Source organism: Rhinoraja longicauda, chromosome 13, assembly GCF_053455715.1.
Source record: "Rhinoraja longicauda isolate Sanriku21f chromosome 13, sRhiLon1.1, whole genome shotgun sequence".
Lineage (NCBI taxonomy): Eukaryota > Metazoa > Chordata > Chondrichthyes > Rajiformes > Arhynchobatidae > Rhinoraja > Rhinoraja longicauda.
Genome location: NC_135965.1, coordinates 7,278,699 through 7,293,036, shown reverse-complemented (window position 1 = coordinate 7,293,036; position 14,338 = coordinate 7,278,699). Strand labels below are relative to the sequence as shown.

The 14,338-nt window shown below is 42.3% G+C and overlaps 1 protein-coding gene across 7 annotated transcripts in view; it reads left to right on the top strand.

Moving 5' to 3' along the window:
- tnk2b (tyrosine kinase, non-receptor, 2b) overlaps positions 1 to 14,338 on the top strand; it is a 238,982-nt gene that overhangs the window by 184,666 nt on the left and 39,978 nt on the right. For 6 of the 7 annotated variants that reach the window (XM_078410264.1, XM_078410265.1, XM_078410263.1 and 3 more), the window contains exons 9-10: positions 899 to 993; positions 12,384 to 12,578. In XM_078410264.1, coding sequence (XP_078266390.1) covers positions 899 to 993; positions 12,384 to 12,578 — 290 coding nt within the window. The remainder of the gene's footprint in view (positions 1 to 898; positions 994 to 12,383; positions 12,579 to 14,338) is intronic. The other variant, XM_078410268.1, reaches the window with a different exon arrangement.

The window sequence follows — 14,338 nt, the reverse complement described above, 5'->3', positions numbered from 1 at the left end:
CATGGCAGTCCCCCCACGCCAGGTCCTCCATTGTTCACCCCCTGCAGCGCCCCCACGCCAGGTCCTCCATCGTTCACCTCCCTCCCCCCCCTACAGCCCCCCCACGCCAGGTCCTCCATTGTTCACCCCCCCCCTGCAGCCCCCCCCCCCACACCAGGTCCTCCATTGTTCACCCCCCCTGCAGCCCCCCCACGCCAGGTCCTCCATTGTTCACCCCCCTGCAGCCCCCCCACGCCAGGTCCTCCATTGTTCACCCCCCCCTGCAGCCCCCCACGCCACGTCCTCCATTGTCTTTTTCGGCCCCCCTCACGGCGGTCGGTCCCCCACGCAGTCAGGAAAGTGTGGGGAGGTGAAAGCCAAAAAGAATAGCATAAGGCAAAAAAGTTTAATTAAAAATAGTTTTTCTTCCTCAGTGCAGAACATTCTGTTGGTGAAAGAAAGTAGAGTCACTTTGTCACAATGTGAAGCTGCTGAGAGAATGCAGGCGGTCAAGTTATATGTGGAATTGAGTACTGCCATTCAGAATCCATTGCAAAGCTTTCAATTTAGATACAATTTTCTACATGCTGCTTTAAACTTAGAATCATGAATGCTCTCTGATTTTCAGTTCACTGATTCTTAACCTGGAAAGGCACTGGTCTCATCTAGTGGTCTCATGCACATGGTTACAGTTGAAACTATGAGGAGTCTTTTCTCTCACCCTTCCTCTGGACGAAGAGCACATTTTCTAAGTTTCCACTGGGTGGTATTTGGGTGCACTCTCTTTGTATGGATTGAAATGGGTCTTGTCATTTAAAATTAGTCTGTCCTTCTCCAATTTAATGTTCTGAAGTTAGTAACTTGATTCAAAGACTGAGCGTGGAGTCTTCAATCCTAATACAATGCATTGATTACACAGGCCCAGCCGACAGACATGCGAGCCCTGCAGGACTTCAGTGATCTTGACAAACTGCAAATTCAGATGAATGATGTGATCACAGTCATTGAGGGCAGGTTTGTGTTTTTCTGTAAATTGCAACTGCAATGTGATTGTATTGTCAGTAAAACAATGGCAAACTTTTAATCTTTACTAGCACAGTATTAAGGGCTCAGCAACTGACCTGTGAATCTTGGCATGAGAAAGGAAAATAATCAAGTTGCTCTGCTCAACATCCAAGGTCTCGTGAAAGAAATTCACGTCCAGGCGTTGAGTTTATCTGTGATGCTGCTAAAGTCAAATGGCAATAATAAGCAGCAGAGAACATTCATCTTGATACGAGTAGGAATTATCCTGCCAATTACTCTCCTGAGATGCTGCCTGACCTGCTGAGTTACTCCAGCATTTTGTGAATAAATACCTTCGATTTGTACCAGCATCTGCAGTTATTTTCTTACATGACTTGCCACAGCTAGTGAAAGTAGAAAATATTTTTTTCTTAAAAATTCTTTGCTACAGAAAGCTGTGGAGGCTAGGTCATGGAGTAGACTTGATGGGCCGAATGGCCTAATTTTGTTCTTATTCCTTCTGACCTGATGACAAGAAATAAAAGCTTGACGGCCAGTTTGATCTTTGATTTGTCCTTTGGCAACAAAATAAGAAATCAAATAAATAATATTACGAACATTGTGCAAAATATATTACATATAGCAATTTAAATGAACTTTGACAAAAATGAAGACCGATAGATGTCTGTCAAAAGAAATGTTAATAGCAGTGACGCAGCTGGTTGAACTGCTGCCTCACAGCGCCAGAGATCTGGTTCAATCCTGACTTTGGGTGCTGTCTGTGTGGAGTTTGCACGTTCTCTCTGTGATCACATGGGTCTCAGAGTACTCTGGTTACCTCCCACACCCCAAAGATGTGCAGATTTAGAGGTTAATTGGCCTCTATAAAAAATTGCCCCAAGTACTTTGGGAGTGGATCCGACAGTTCCATGACATAGATCTAGTGTGAACGGGTGATCGATTATCGACATGGACTCGGTGGGCCAAAGGGCCTGTTTCCATGCTGTATCTCAAAACTAAACGAAATTGTTTTGATCTGAGTATCGTACATGTTTGCATTGACAGATTGTTTCTACAGATATTAGTGGGCAGGAGACTGCAGATGTTCAAATCTAGATCAAGAAACAATTTGCTGGTGGAACTCAGTGGGTCGAGCAGCATCTGGCAGAAATAAGTTGTTGACATTTCAGGTCAAAAGTCCTGATACAGGTTCCTGACCCGAACCATCGATAGTTCTTATCAATTAGTGAACCACTAATTGCTGGCAGCTTGATTTGGCCCAATGACAAACAAACCTCCCAACAATTTTTATTTTGTTAATATTCAAAATTAATTTGGGACTGAGCAACACTGACCTGCCAGTCAGATATTTGAATCTTGGTCTGCTGGAACAGCTGATTTAGTTCTGAGATAAATTTAGATTTTTGCTAATTGATGTTTAATCATTCAGCTTTACTGTGCACGATTGGACTTCATAACTCCTGTAAAGTAGCTTGGAAATCTGATGTGGGAAGGATTTGATTCTGCTCTGATGCAAAAATTCATTACTCAGGCACACAGGTGTGCAGTGATGTGAAAGATTTCTGAACACTTGGGCAGCACGGTGGCGCAGCAGTAGAGTTGCTGCCTTACAGTTCTTGCAGTGCCAGAGACCCGTGTTCAATCCCGACTACGGGTGCTGTCTTTACGGAGTATGTACCACGTTGTGATCACGTTGGTTTTCTCAGATATCTTCGGTTTCCTCCCCCACTCCAAAAACGTGCTGGTTTGTAGATTGATTGGCTTGGTATAAATGTAAATGGTCCCTAGTGTGTGTAGGATAATGTTAGTGTGTGGGGATCGTTGGTCGGTGCAGACTCGGTGGCCCGAAGGGCCTGTTTCCATGCTGCATCTCTAAGCTAAACTTCTGAAAATGATGGGCAGTAAAAATCAGGAGTTTCAAAAAAAGAGAGTAGTCAATTAGTAGTGATGAGGGAAAGGAGCTTTGCCCATCAAGAATCTGAGATGAGAGCAGACTGAAAATGTATTCATTGTTAGATATGGGTGAAATCAGTGAGAATCTGGGATAAAAAATAACTTTTTCTATTCTAATTAAATTTGAGAGCTCCAAAAAACAATATAGAACGCTCGATGCAGCTCCAGATGCAAGTAGAATTGGGTTTTTTCACTGAGGTTGTTCATTTAAACTTGGCCTCGATCTCTGTCCACCCACCCATGAGTAATTTTCCACTTGTGTAACTCTGGCATGTTGCAAAGTGATTCTGGAAACAGGTTGAGGTGTAGAGTTTCTGAATAGTGTGCTGTTCCTTCTGTTAGCTGATCCCTGCGAGAGTTTCCATTAACCATTCAATGCATTGCCTATCACTCATGGTCCGCTGTGTATGCAGCATACCTTGGCCAGTGGATCAAGCCACAAACATGAATGGTGCACAAACCCACATGCAGTAAATATTATTTAGATAGGAGATGAAAGCCAGTCCCTGATAATTGCAGACAGCCATGACTGGGCTGTGTCATTAAGGAGGTTTTTAGTCATTAAGATGTTATCTGATAGGAAAATCGTATTATGGAAGGTGATCAGTTACTTCGTAGTTGATTATTGCAATGCATGATATCCGTCATCATCTGAAATAAGATCAAAATGGATTCTATGTTCAGCGTACTTTCAGGTAACATTGCAATGCAGACAAATACAAAAAAAATGAGCAAAGCCACATTTATTTACTAGACACAAGGAACTATAGATGCTTGTATACGAAAAAAAAAGAGACAGTGCTAGACTAACTCAGCAAGTCAGGCATCGCCTCTAGAGAACATGGGTAGATGACATTTTAGGAGGAGACACTTCTTCGGACTGATTGTAGTAGGGGAGGAGAAAGCTGGAAGAGAGGTGCGAGTGGGTCAAAGCCTGCCAAGTGATGAGTGGATACAGGTGAAGGGGGCTTTGATTGGCAGATGATTGGACATAGGCCAGAGATGAAAAGACAAAAAATAGTGAGACAAGAAGAGAAAAGGCATGAAATGTGAAGCCTGAAGGAATGACAGGGGAGAGGAAAGGGAGAATGGGTGTACATCTGGGTGGGGCACAGAGGAGAGAGGGCTATAAAGGGGAGGGCGGGGGGTGTGAGGAGGTTGTTTGTATGTTAGGTATCTAAAATTGGAGAATTCAGTGTTCATATCATTGAGTTGTAAACTACCCGAGTGGAATATGGGATGTTGTTCCTCCGGTTTACACATTGCCTCACTCTGGCAAAGGAGGAGGCACAGGACAAAAACGTATGGGAATGGGAAGTAACGTTAAAATGGTTAGCAACCCGGAGATCCAGCATGTACTGGATTCCATACTCCTGATGTGGCCTCCTTTACATCGGCGAGACCGAGCGTAGACGAAGCAACTGTTTCACCAAACAATTGTACTTGGTCCACCATCACCTGCTGGATCTCCTGGTTGCTAACCATTTTAAATCTCCGTTCCATTCCAACTGCTGTTTCTGACGAGAGATTTTGTCTGACTTGTTGAGTTCCTCCAGCACTTTGTGTCTGTATTAATTTAGTGTCAAGTCAAGTCAAGTCAAGTCAATTTTATTTGTATAGCACATTTAAAAACAACCCACGTTGACCAAAGTGCTGCACATCTGATTAGGAAAAAAAAAAAAAAAAGCCAACTGTATCACACAAAACAAATCAATGTTCATTATTGGCATGGGGTTTTATGAACCAACTTATTGGAAATATATCTGGAGGAAAATGTAAAAATAAAATACATGTCAGAAAATGCACCTTTGTTTCTCCATATATTGATGAGAAATGCTTAATCGTTGTTTAAAGACACCATGGATGGACACCATATACGGAGAAACAAAGATTAAGCATTTCTCATCAATTCTTGTAAGCTGGTTCTTGTTAGAAATAAACTGGTTTTAAAATACAATGCAGTATCACATTTCCCTCGCCTGCAGTATTCACAACTGCGATAATTTGCTTTCTAATTATTCAGCTAAACCAATGGTGTGGCATCCAGTCTATCCTGCGCTGATTCTAACACAAAGATAGACACAAAAAGCTGGCGTAACTCAGCGGGAGTTATAAACTGTTCCGACTTTGAAAAAGGGGCTCAACCCAAAATGTCACCTATTCCTTCTCTCCAGAGATGCTGCCCGTCCCGCTGAGTTACTCTAGCATTTGGGATCTATCTTCGGTTTAAACCAGCATCTGCAGTTCCTTCTCACACATTTCGACTGATTCTAACACACTGGGCTTCCACACTCTGTCTAACTCACTGAGGTTTCCGCTTCCTGTGCTCCTTTGAATTTTGCTGGGTTCACTGGAAAATTTGATATACTTTGTGACATCTTTTACATGTTACATAGTTTTTTTAACAAAGTGTTTTGTAGTATTAACTGGGAATAACATCCAACAGTCCTGAAAAATCGGGCGGTATGGCATCACTGATTAACAGAGATTTACTGTGTTTTGCTTTTGTGGCCTGAAATAAGTTCTTGGTTGAATCTTTTTCTATAGGGGAGTTATAGACTGTTGCATATTGACCTGTATTCAGTTCTGTTGTTAGTTTGAAAACTCTTTCTTCTCGAGTCATTGTTAAATGGAGGAGCATGGTTAACAGAACAATTAGCAAAAATCCTCCTATGAAAAGAAATTGTTAATTTCACCTCTGCCTCCTTTGGTGTAGGGTTGTTAGTCTTGTAGTTGTTACTGAAAATTAAATTGAATAACTGGAAGATTGAAATTGAATGCTGGGCTTGCACATAGTGGTGCCAATATTTTATCAGTGGATATCTGTTGGAGGTGTTTCCTCAACCTCAAGAAATAAAGATCATTAGTGTGCATCCTAAGTGTGTGGTCTTAGTCTTGTACATTGATGTGAAAATTGGAAATTTTTGATTTATGGTGCGTTGGGAAATATTGTGTTGTGCACCCCTACTTGGATTTCTTCATGGCTCTGCCCTTCCCTTAAACCTAAAGGATTTCCTTCAAATAATATTCCATATTTATCGTGAAGTTATAATGTTATCTGCAATTTTGTGAAATTATTCGTCAAGTGATATTATTAATGTTTGAACCATGTTTACGCAGTCTTTCTTGGTGACAGCCATAACCTGGCCTTCATCTTGAAAGTCTAAAAGTCTGTCATAACCTTTTAATTTTTCAAGGTTTTCTTTAATTCATGACATAGAAAACTCTTACCTTGAAGTAGGCTGGTTAATGCTAGCACTGGTGCACAATGACAAAGGCCACTTCAACAATCCCACACACAGGACTCGGTGGGCCGAAGGGCATGTTTCCTCGCTGTCTCTCTAAACTAACTTAAAAACTAAAATCGACAAAGATAGTTTTTTTTTTGTATGAAGGCTCTCAATAGACCATGTAAAGAAGATGAATGAACTGGAAAAATGCATTTATCTCTCTGTTTGTAAATCCCTGTATATCACCAAATTTAGACAGAGCAAGTTCACGCCAGGCCAATCTACGCTGCAAAGTCCTCCTTGCAGACATCTGAGAGCTGGTATCTAAATTAGGATGTTATGTGGCACTGTTATTTTCTACATGGATATATTCAGAACATACCTGGGAGCTCAAAACTGGGTATGTATTAGGAACTTGGGCCATCTCTATCACGGCTGTGTTTCACCGCCATTGGTGACATCGTGGTGTAAGGTTTCTCTTATCTTGCCTCTGCCAACAAACCACATTCAGTGAACATTGTAGCAGAACTTGCCAGGAGGATATTACCTCAAAATGAGGAGAAAAACTGGTGAAGCGGCGATACAGAATTAAGTAAATAATTATTGAACAGCAAAGTTACCTATCTTAACAGCATAGATGCACCAAAATAATCCTCCAGCCAATGAATCGTATCACAGGTCTGCACTCCAGCTACATCTAATCCCGAAGGTATTTATTCACAAAATGCTGGAGTAACTCAGCAGGTCAGGCAGCATCTCGGGAGAGAAGGAATGGGCGACGTTTCGGGTCGAGACTGAAGAAGGGTCTCGACCCGAAACGTCGCCCATTCCTTCTCTCCCGAGATGCTGCCTGACCTGCTGAGTTACTCCAGCATTTTGTGAATAAATCGATTTGTACCAGCATCTGCAGTTATTTTCTTATCTAATCCCGAATGTTACCAGTTGAACAGCTTTCTGAGGAGGACACTCCACACTCAATAAGGATGGAGCCCAAACCGTCAGCCTCAAAGATGTAAGTGAAGTATTTGCAACCAACCTCAAATTGAAGTACCTTCCCCAGATGTGCTGCAGAAAGCATGGTTTAGAAACAGCTCCATTGAAGACCACAAGAAATTGCAGAGTGTTGTGGACGCATCCCAAACCATCACGCAAACCGACCTCCCTTCAATTGACTCCATCTACACTTCAGTAGGAAAAAAACTGCAGATGCTGGTTTAAATCGAAGGTAGACACAAAATGCTGGAGTAACTCAGCTGGTCAGGCAGCATCTCGGGAGGGAATGAATGGGTGACGTTTCGGGTTGAGACCCTTCTTCAGACAGATGTCAGGGGAGGGGGCAGGACAAAGATAGGATGTAGTAGGAGACAGGAAGAGTAGTGGGAGAACTGGGAAGGGAGAGGGGCAAGAGAGGGACGCATGCATTAAAAAAAATCTTTCCCTTTCTATTTTTGCAGCAATGTGGATGACCTCACATATTTCCACAGTGTATTTTATCTGGCATGTCCTTTCTTATTCGCTTAGTTTGTCTGTGTTTCTTTAAAGCCCCCTCAGTATCCAGACCATATTCCATACGAGCTAATTGGCAGTGTCATTGGCCAATATCCAACCTAATCACCTCGCTGGTCATTGGTTCCCAGCCTGAAAAGTAACCCATTTATTCCCAACTCTTGTTTCTATCTATTAACCAACTCTCTAACCATGCCGGTATATTACCCCATGCCACGTGCTCTAATTTTGTTTGATAACTTGTTGATGGTTTTCTAAAAGTTCAGATACACCACATCAACTGGTTGCTGTTACTAATTCTGCTAATTGGGAGCTCAGATAATTCAGAAATTTGTCAAATATGATTTCTCTTTCATAAGTTCATGTTGACTTTGTCTAACCTAACTATGGTAGAATACTGTTAATCAACCAGGTGGCTATTAGGCAATATCTATGGCATGACATCGGGCTCACCAGGTAATATTTGCTTTGCTTCATAGAAACTCAGCACGGCCCCATTTCCTGTGCTCCCTTGAAATGTTCTTGGAAATCACCATGAACAAGAAACGACTGAACTGGCCTCAAGTACTGTGATAATGAGAGTAGGTCGGAGGCTCGCTCTCCTGGGGCAAGGAACTTGCCATCTGGCTCCAGAGCATTTCCATTTTCTACAAGGTACAAACCAAGAATATGATTGAATGCTCACCAGGTGCCTCGATGTATGGAGCTCCAGCAGCATTCTTGAGACTTGCCACCATCCAAGACAAAGTATTGATGATAGACCGGTGTGAGCTTAAGTATTTACTTCCTTCGCCACATTATACCCGCAATGTCAGTCATTTGCAAAATGCACCACAGTTACTTGACAAGACTGGCTTCAAAGCAACTCTTAAATGTGTGACTTCCATTACTACCAGGACAATGGTAACCACACCTGCAGATTTCTTGTCAAGTCAGGCTGAAGAAGGATCTCAAACGCCAGCTTTCCATTCCATCCACAGATGCTGCCAGACACACTGAGTTCCTCCAGCTCCTTATTTTTTGCTCAAGATTCCAACATCTTCAATTTCTTGTGTTTCCATTTTGCTTGGAAATGTATTGCCTTTCCTTTATTGTTGCTGGGTTTAAATCCTGGTACTGCTTGCCCAGAAATAATGTAGAGGCACCAAGTAGGCAGTTAACTTAGTTTAGTTTAGAGATACCGCAGGGAAACTGGGCCTTCTGCCCACCGAGTCCGCACCGACCAGCGATCCCCACACATTAACACTATCCTACACACAATAGGGAATATTTACACATACACCAAGCCAATTAACCTACAAACCTGTACATCTTTGGAGTGTGGGAGGAAGCCGAAGATCTCGGAGAAAACCCACGCGGTCATGGGGAGAACGTGCAAACTCCGTAAAGACAGCACTCGTAATCGGGATTGAACGCAGGTCTCCGGCGCAGCAAGAGCTGTAAGGCAGCAACTCTACCACTATGCCGCCCAAGTATTAGGAGATCTTGGCCACATCACTGCCACCGTGCCGTGAACTGTCGGCTCTTATCCTCTGAATTAATTTTTAAAAAATCAAATTACAACAGCAAGCAGTTACCTTTGCCTTCTAGGACAAAGTTCAATTTTTTTGTATAATTGCTGGGCAGGGGTAGTGTAAAAGGTCAACCTGGTCTTCTCCGGGACTGATGGGCTATTTGATCAAACCAGCCATTTTAACTTTCCCACTTTGATTGTGAACAAGGTGACAAACCTTTCAGAAGCCATGTCATGCTGGTGGTGTCCATTCAATATTCCTTAAGAGGAAGTGCATGTGATGGAGGATAAAGCTACATTATTTAGTCATGGATTTAAAAAGTAGAGTAAGATAGAAGATTTTCTTTCTTCAGGTAATGCATGCATTTAGTTTGGGATTACTATTGCCTTAATAACCATTTGAAAACAATTAACGTACAGGTCAGACACAAATTCTGACAGAGAAGTAACTATAAATCCTATAAAATAAAACAGTATGAACATGTAGGATTTCCTATACAAAGGTTCTCTTCAATCAATATTTTATGTATGGCTGTCAACCAATGTTAACAATGTCAACAATGCTTTGTACAGAGACATCTGTCTACAATGATTTGAATGGGGTCTCGGCCCAAAGCATAACCTATCCGTGCTCGCCAGAGATGCTGCCTGACCCACTCATTTACTCCAGCACTTGTGTGTCAGACTGCACTGTTAGCTGGACCTATGGTTGGGGAGGGCATTTTAAGCCTCTCTGCCCTGCACCTCCTTTCCCCTCCCAAAGTAGTACAGGTCCCAATATCAACCTTGGTGCAAAGCTAACTACTTTCGGTTGAATCAATACAGGATTGCTATGTTCGAGTCAGTTGTTTTGGAGAGGGTGATCTGTGATTGTATATTAAGGAGGTTCCCTTCATCATACATGGTAGTCATTAGAAATCAAGAACTACAGGTCAGGTTTCTTAGAGGTTGGCATTTGAATGGAGGTGCATACATTGTGATGTAGTAAATAAAGGCATTAATCAAATGCTCGTAAGACTGAAAGTAAGGGGAGGCGGGCGGAGGGGAAGAAGGTTCCTGACCCGAAGCATCACCCATCCTTTTTCTCCATAGATGCTGCCTAACCCGATGAGTTACTCCAGCACTTTGTGTCTACCTTTGGTATAAAACAGCATCTGCAGTTCCTTTCTATAACATGTTGAGTATATAAGTTGGGATGTTGGTCAGGCCACATTTGGAATATTGTGCTCAGTTTTGGCTACCCTTCTATAGGGAAGATGTTGTTAAGCTGGAAAGAGTGAAGGAAAGATTTGCCAGGACTTGAGGGCCTGAGACCCCTCACCAGCCACAGGTCAAACAAACTGTGCAGTTTGACACAAGTGGACACAAAGTGCTGGACTAACTGAGCAGGTCAGGCAGCATCTGGTGAGCATGGATAGGAGACATGGACAGCTATAGTGGTGCAGCGGTAGAGTTCTTTCCTTACAGCAACGGAGACCCATGTTCGATCCTGACTACGGGTGCTGTTTTATGTATGGAGTTTGTACGTTCTCCCTGGCCCCGCGTGGGTTTTCTCCGGGTGCTCCGGGTTCTTCCCACACTCCAAGTTTGTAGGTTAATTGACTGGTAAAAGTGTAGTGTGTGTAGGATAGTGTTAGTGTTATGAGGCGATTGTTGGTCGGAGCAGGGCTTGTTTCCACATTGTAACTCTAAAGTCTAAGGAGAGGTTGGGCAGTCTACAACTTTATTTCTTGGAGCGTAGGAAGCTGAGGGGTGATATGATGGAGGTGTAGAAGTTCATGAGCGGAATAGATTGTGTGAGTGCACAGTCTTTTTCTCAGAATAAGAGAATCAAGAATCAGAGGATGAACCTTAAGGAAAGAGGGGACAGATTTAATGGGAACCTGAAGGGTAACGGGGTGCTAAAGGAGCTGAAAGTGGAGGTAGCTGAGGCAGGTACGATATCAGCATTTAAAAGACATTTGCGGGCAGGTGGGACGAGCATAGATGGTTCATCTTGGTCGGCCTGGGCAGGTTGGGTCGTAGGACCTGTTTCCGTGCTGCATTGCTCGATGACTAATAACATTGCTTGTGATTTAGGAGGAGCAGTTCAGTTAAATTTACTGTCTCTAAATTAAGCCCAGTCTCACTCTTCTGATGCCCATCTATAAAATGCAATTTTAACTCCTCTCCCCAACTTTCAATAATCATTGATCGTTGGAGGCCATCTTGCAGGACTGTCTGTCATTGCCTTTCTGAATCAGCTGGCATTCCCAAGCAGCTGGACACTTAACTTCATCCACTGCCAGAGGGGAAACCAAATTTAATTTCTAAAAACAGTTCTTGAGGTGCTGTTGCTCAGTTTGACAGGGCCTTTGTGTTTCTGAAATTTCCAATTTTCCCCTGTGACGATAAATGACCTTTTCTAGCGTGTTCTATCATTTGTAGAATGGAGAGTTATATTTTGTAATTCCTTTTGCTTCCTAACATTATTTTGTCGTACAATCACTTTTGTGTAGTGCATGCTCGCTTTCTCCCCTACCCTTGCACTTTTGCATAATCTTATGTCTCATTTCCAGTTGCTTTTCCCTGTTTGCTCCATCTTTGCTTTAAGTATTGTAAAGGCTGTTCCTACAAGCATCTATTGCACTCAAATACAACTCTCTGGCACAGTGCGTCTGATCTGATGGATCTGAATCTATTAAAAATACCTTGGGAAGCCATCACAAGCAAGAGTTTCAATCCATTTCAGCATCCAGTTCCTACCTATTGAATGATTACATGGACTGAAATGCAAGCACGGGACCGCTTATTCTGACGAGAGCAGAATTTTAATGGCATTTTTGTTTATATTAGAAGAATTTGTGATCCACATTTAATTTTCACATACTTTCTGTCGGTATATGAAGAACAGACTTGTAATACAAACATTTTTCAAGACCTCAAAACCACTATATGCCACATTTGGAGAATTTATTTCCTTACATGGGATAACATTAATTAATTTGGCACTAATATGCACTTCCACAAGCAGAGCATAATTACTAATTCCACTAACAAGGGCATCTCAATTTATCTGCTAATTAGATAACACATTTCAGAAACGAGCCTATTTATGAAAAGGGCTTTCTGCAAAAACATTCATCTTTTGAGAGTCCAGGATTTTAATGAGCGTATATTTACCCCCCTTTTTGCAGGGCTGAAAACCATTGGTGGAGAGGACAGAATAAGCGCACACTGAAGGTGGGGCAGTTCCCACGAAATACAGTGACATCCGTCGCAGGCCTTTCAGCCCATGATATCAGCCACCCGCTCAAGAACAGCTTTATTCACACGGGGCACGGAGATACCAAACTTGACCGTTGCTGGGGATTTCCTGACAAAATAGATGAGTACGTAGGACTTTGCATACAAGCCAGACCATGGCATATCCCACTGAATAGTTCAAGTGTATGTGTACAAAAGCCCGTTTTACTTTTCTTTAATTTATACCTGTTTGGGCATTTATTTATGTTGTTTTTTCAGTGCACACATGTTATCCATAATGAAACATTATGTTGCCCTCTCCTTGCCTTAATGACAACAACTTGCACTTAAGTTATTGCATGCCTTCCATTTTCCATTATTCTGTCCCTTATAACAGGATTTTCTCTCTATAACTGTGAATAATCCCAATTCACGATGCTGGTGTAATCTACTGCTTTGCCCATGTTTTTTCATGTGTGAGCTCATGCAGTGAATTTTAATCATCCTATCATCACTGATGCGTGAACTTCCGATTCTATTAATAATTTAAAGAAATTATCCTTTTTGAATTCTCTGCCGCCTCCATGTTCACATCACCCACAAACTCGCTGAAATGCAGGCAGAAACTAAATTCATCAAAATATCTTGAACCTGTTTCCACAGTCATTAACTAACATTATACCAAACATTAATATACTTCAAAATTGAATTGTAAAATATTACATCAGTCTTGTGCTTTATTTTGTTTGTGGGACTGAGAAATGCAATAATATCACTTCTGATCTGAGGCTAATTGTGCACAGCATAAACATTTCCACCATCCAGTTAGACTGGATTGCATATTAGATAATCAAAAGATTAAATTTACGCCCAGAAATTAGACTTCCATACTCGAGATTGGTCATTGTTGGTCAACGCACAGTGGCGCAGCTGTTGGAGTGGCTCTCTCACAGTGCCAGAGACCCGAGTTCGATCCTGACTCGGGTGCTGTCTGTGTGGAGTTTGCATGTTTTTTCTGTGATCGTGATGGTTTCCTCCAGGTGCTCCAGTTTCCTCTCACATCCCAAAGGCGTGCAGGTTTGTAGGGTAATTGGCCATTGTAAAGCCGCGCCTAATGTTTAGAGTGGGATGAGAAAGTGGGATAACATAAAAGTAGTGTGAACAGATATTCGATGGTCGGTAAGGACACGGTGGGCCGAAGGGCTCGCTTCCGTGCTGTATCTCTAAACTAAACCAAACCAGTACATCTATGCATTTTTGATCTTTTTGTTTTTCTTGTTAAGTGCAGTTTTGGAAATTAATCCACTATCCAAATATTTGAGATACAGAGTAAAATTTTCTCTTGCAAAACTTAGATGGAAAAATAAGTAAATAACTATTTTTTTTAATTTCAACTCACATTCTTGATGCGTGCACAGATGACACGCCTTGTGAAAATGAGACTAAGAGCTGCTTTCTGGGAATGCAACCCCACTTGCCCCTCACCCTGTTACTCGAGGTAGGTAGGGGGTGGGTGAGGGCAAACTGTACTTTAGTTTCCTGCAGGTGAAACTTGCAAATACAGATGAAATGAAACTGACTGATGGTGCCGACAGAACAGCTCCATGTTGTGTTTTAGAAACAAGGAACTGCAGATGCTGGCTAATACACAAAGGGACATAAATTACTGCAGTAACTCAGCAGCTCAGGCAGCATCCGCTAACTTCATCTGCAATATCTGGTGTACCCGATGTGGCCTCCTATATATCGGCGAGACCAAGCGTAGACTTGACCACCATTCCACCGAACACTTGAGCACGGTCTGCCAGGACCTCCTGGATCTCCTGGTTGCTAATTATTTTAATTCCCCTTCCCATTCCCATTCTGACCTTTCTAAATACTGCAAAACATATTAGGGTAATTGTTT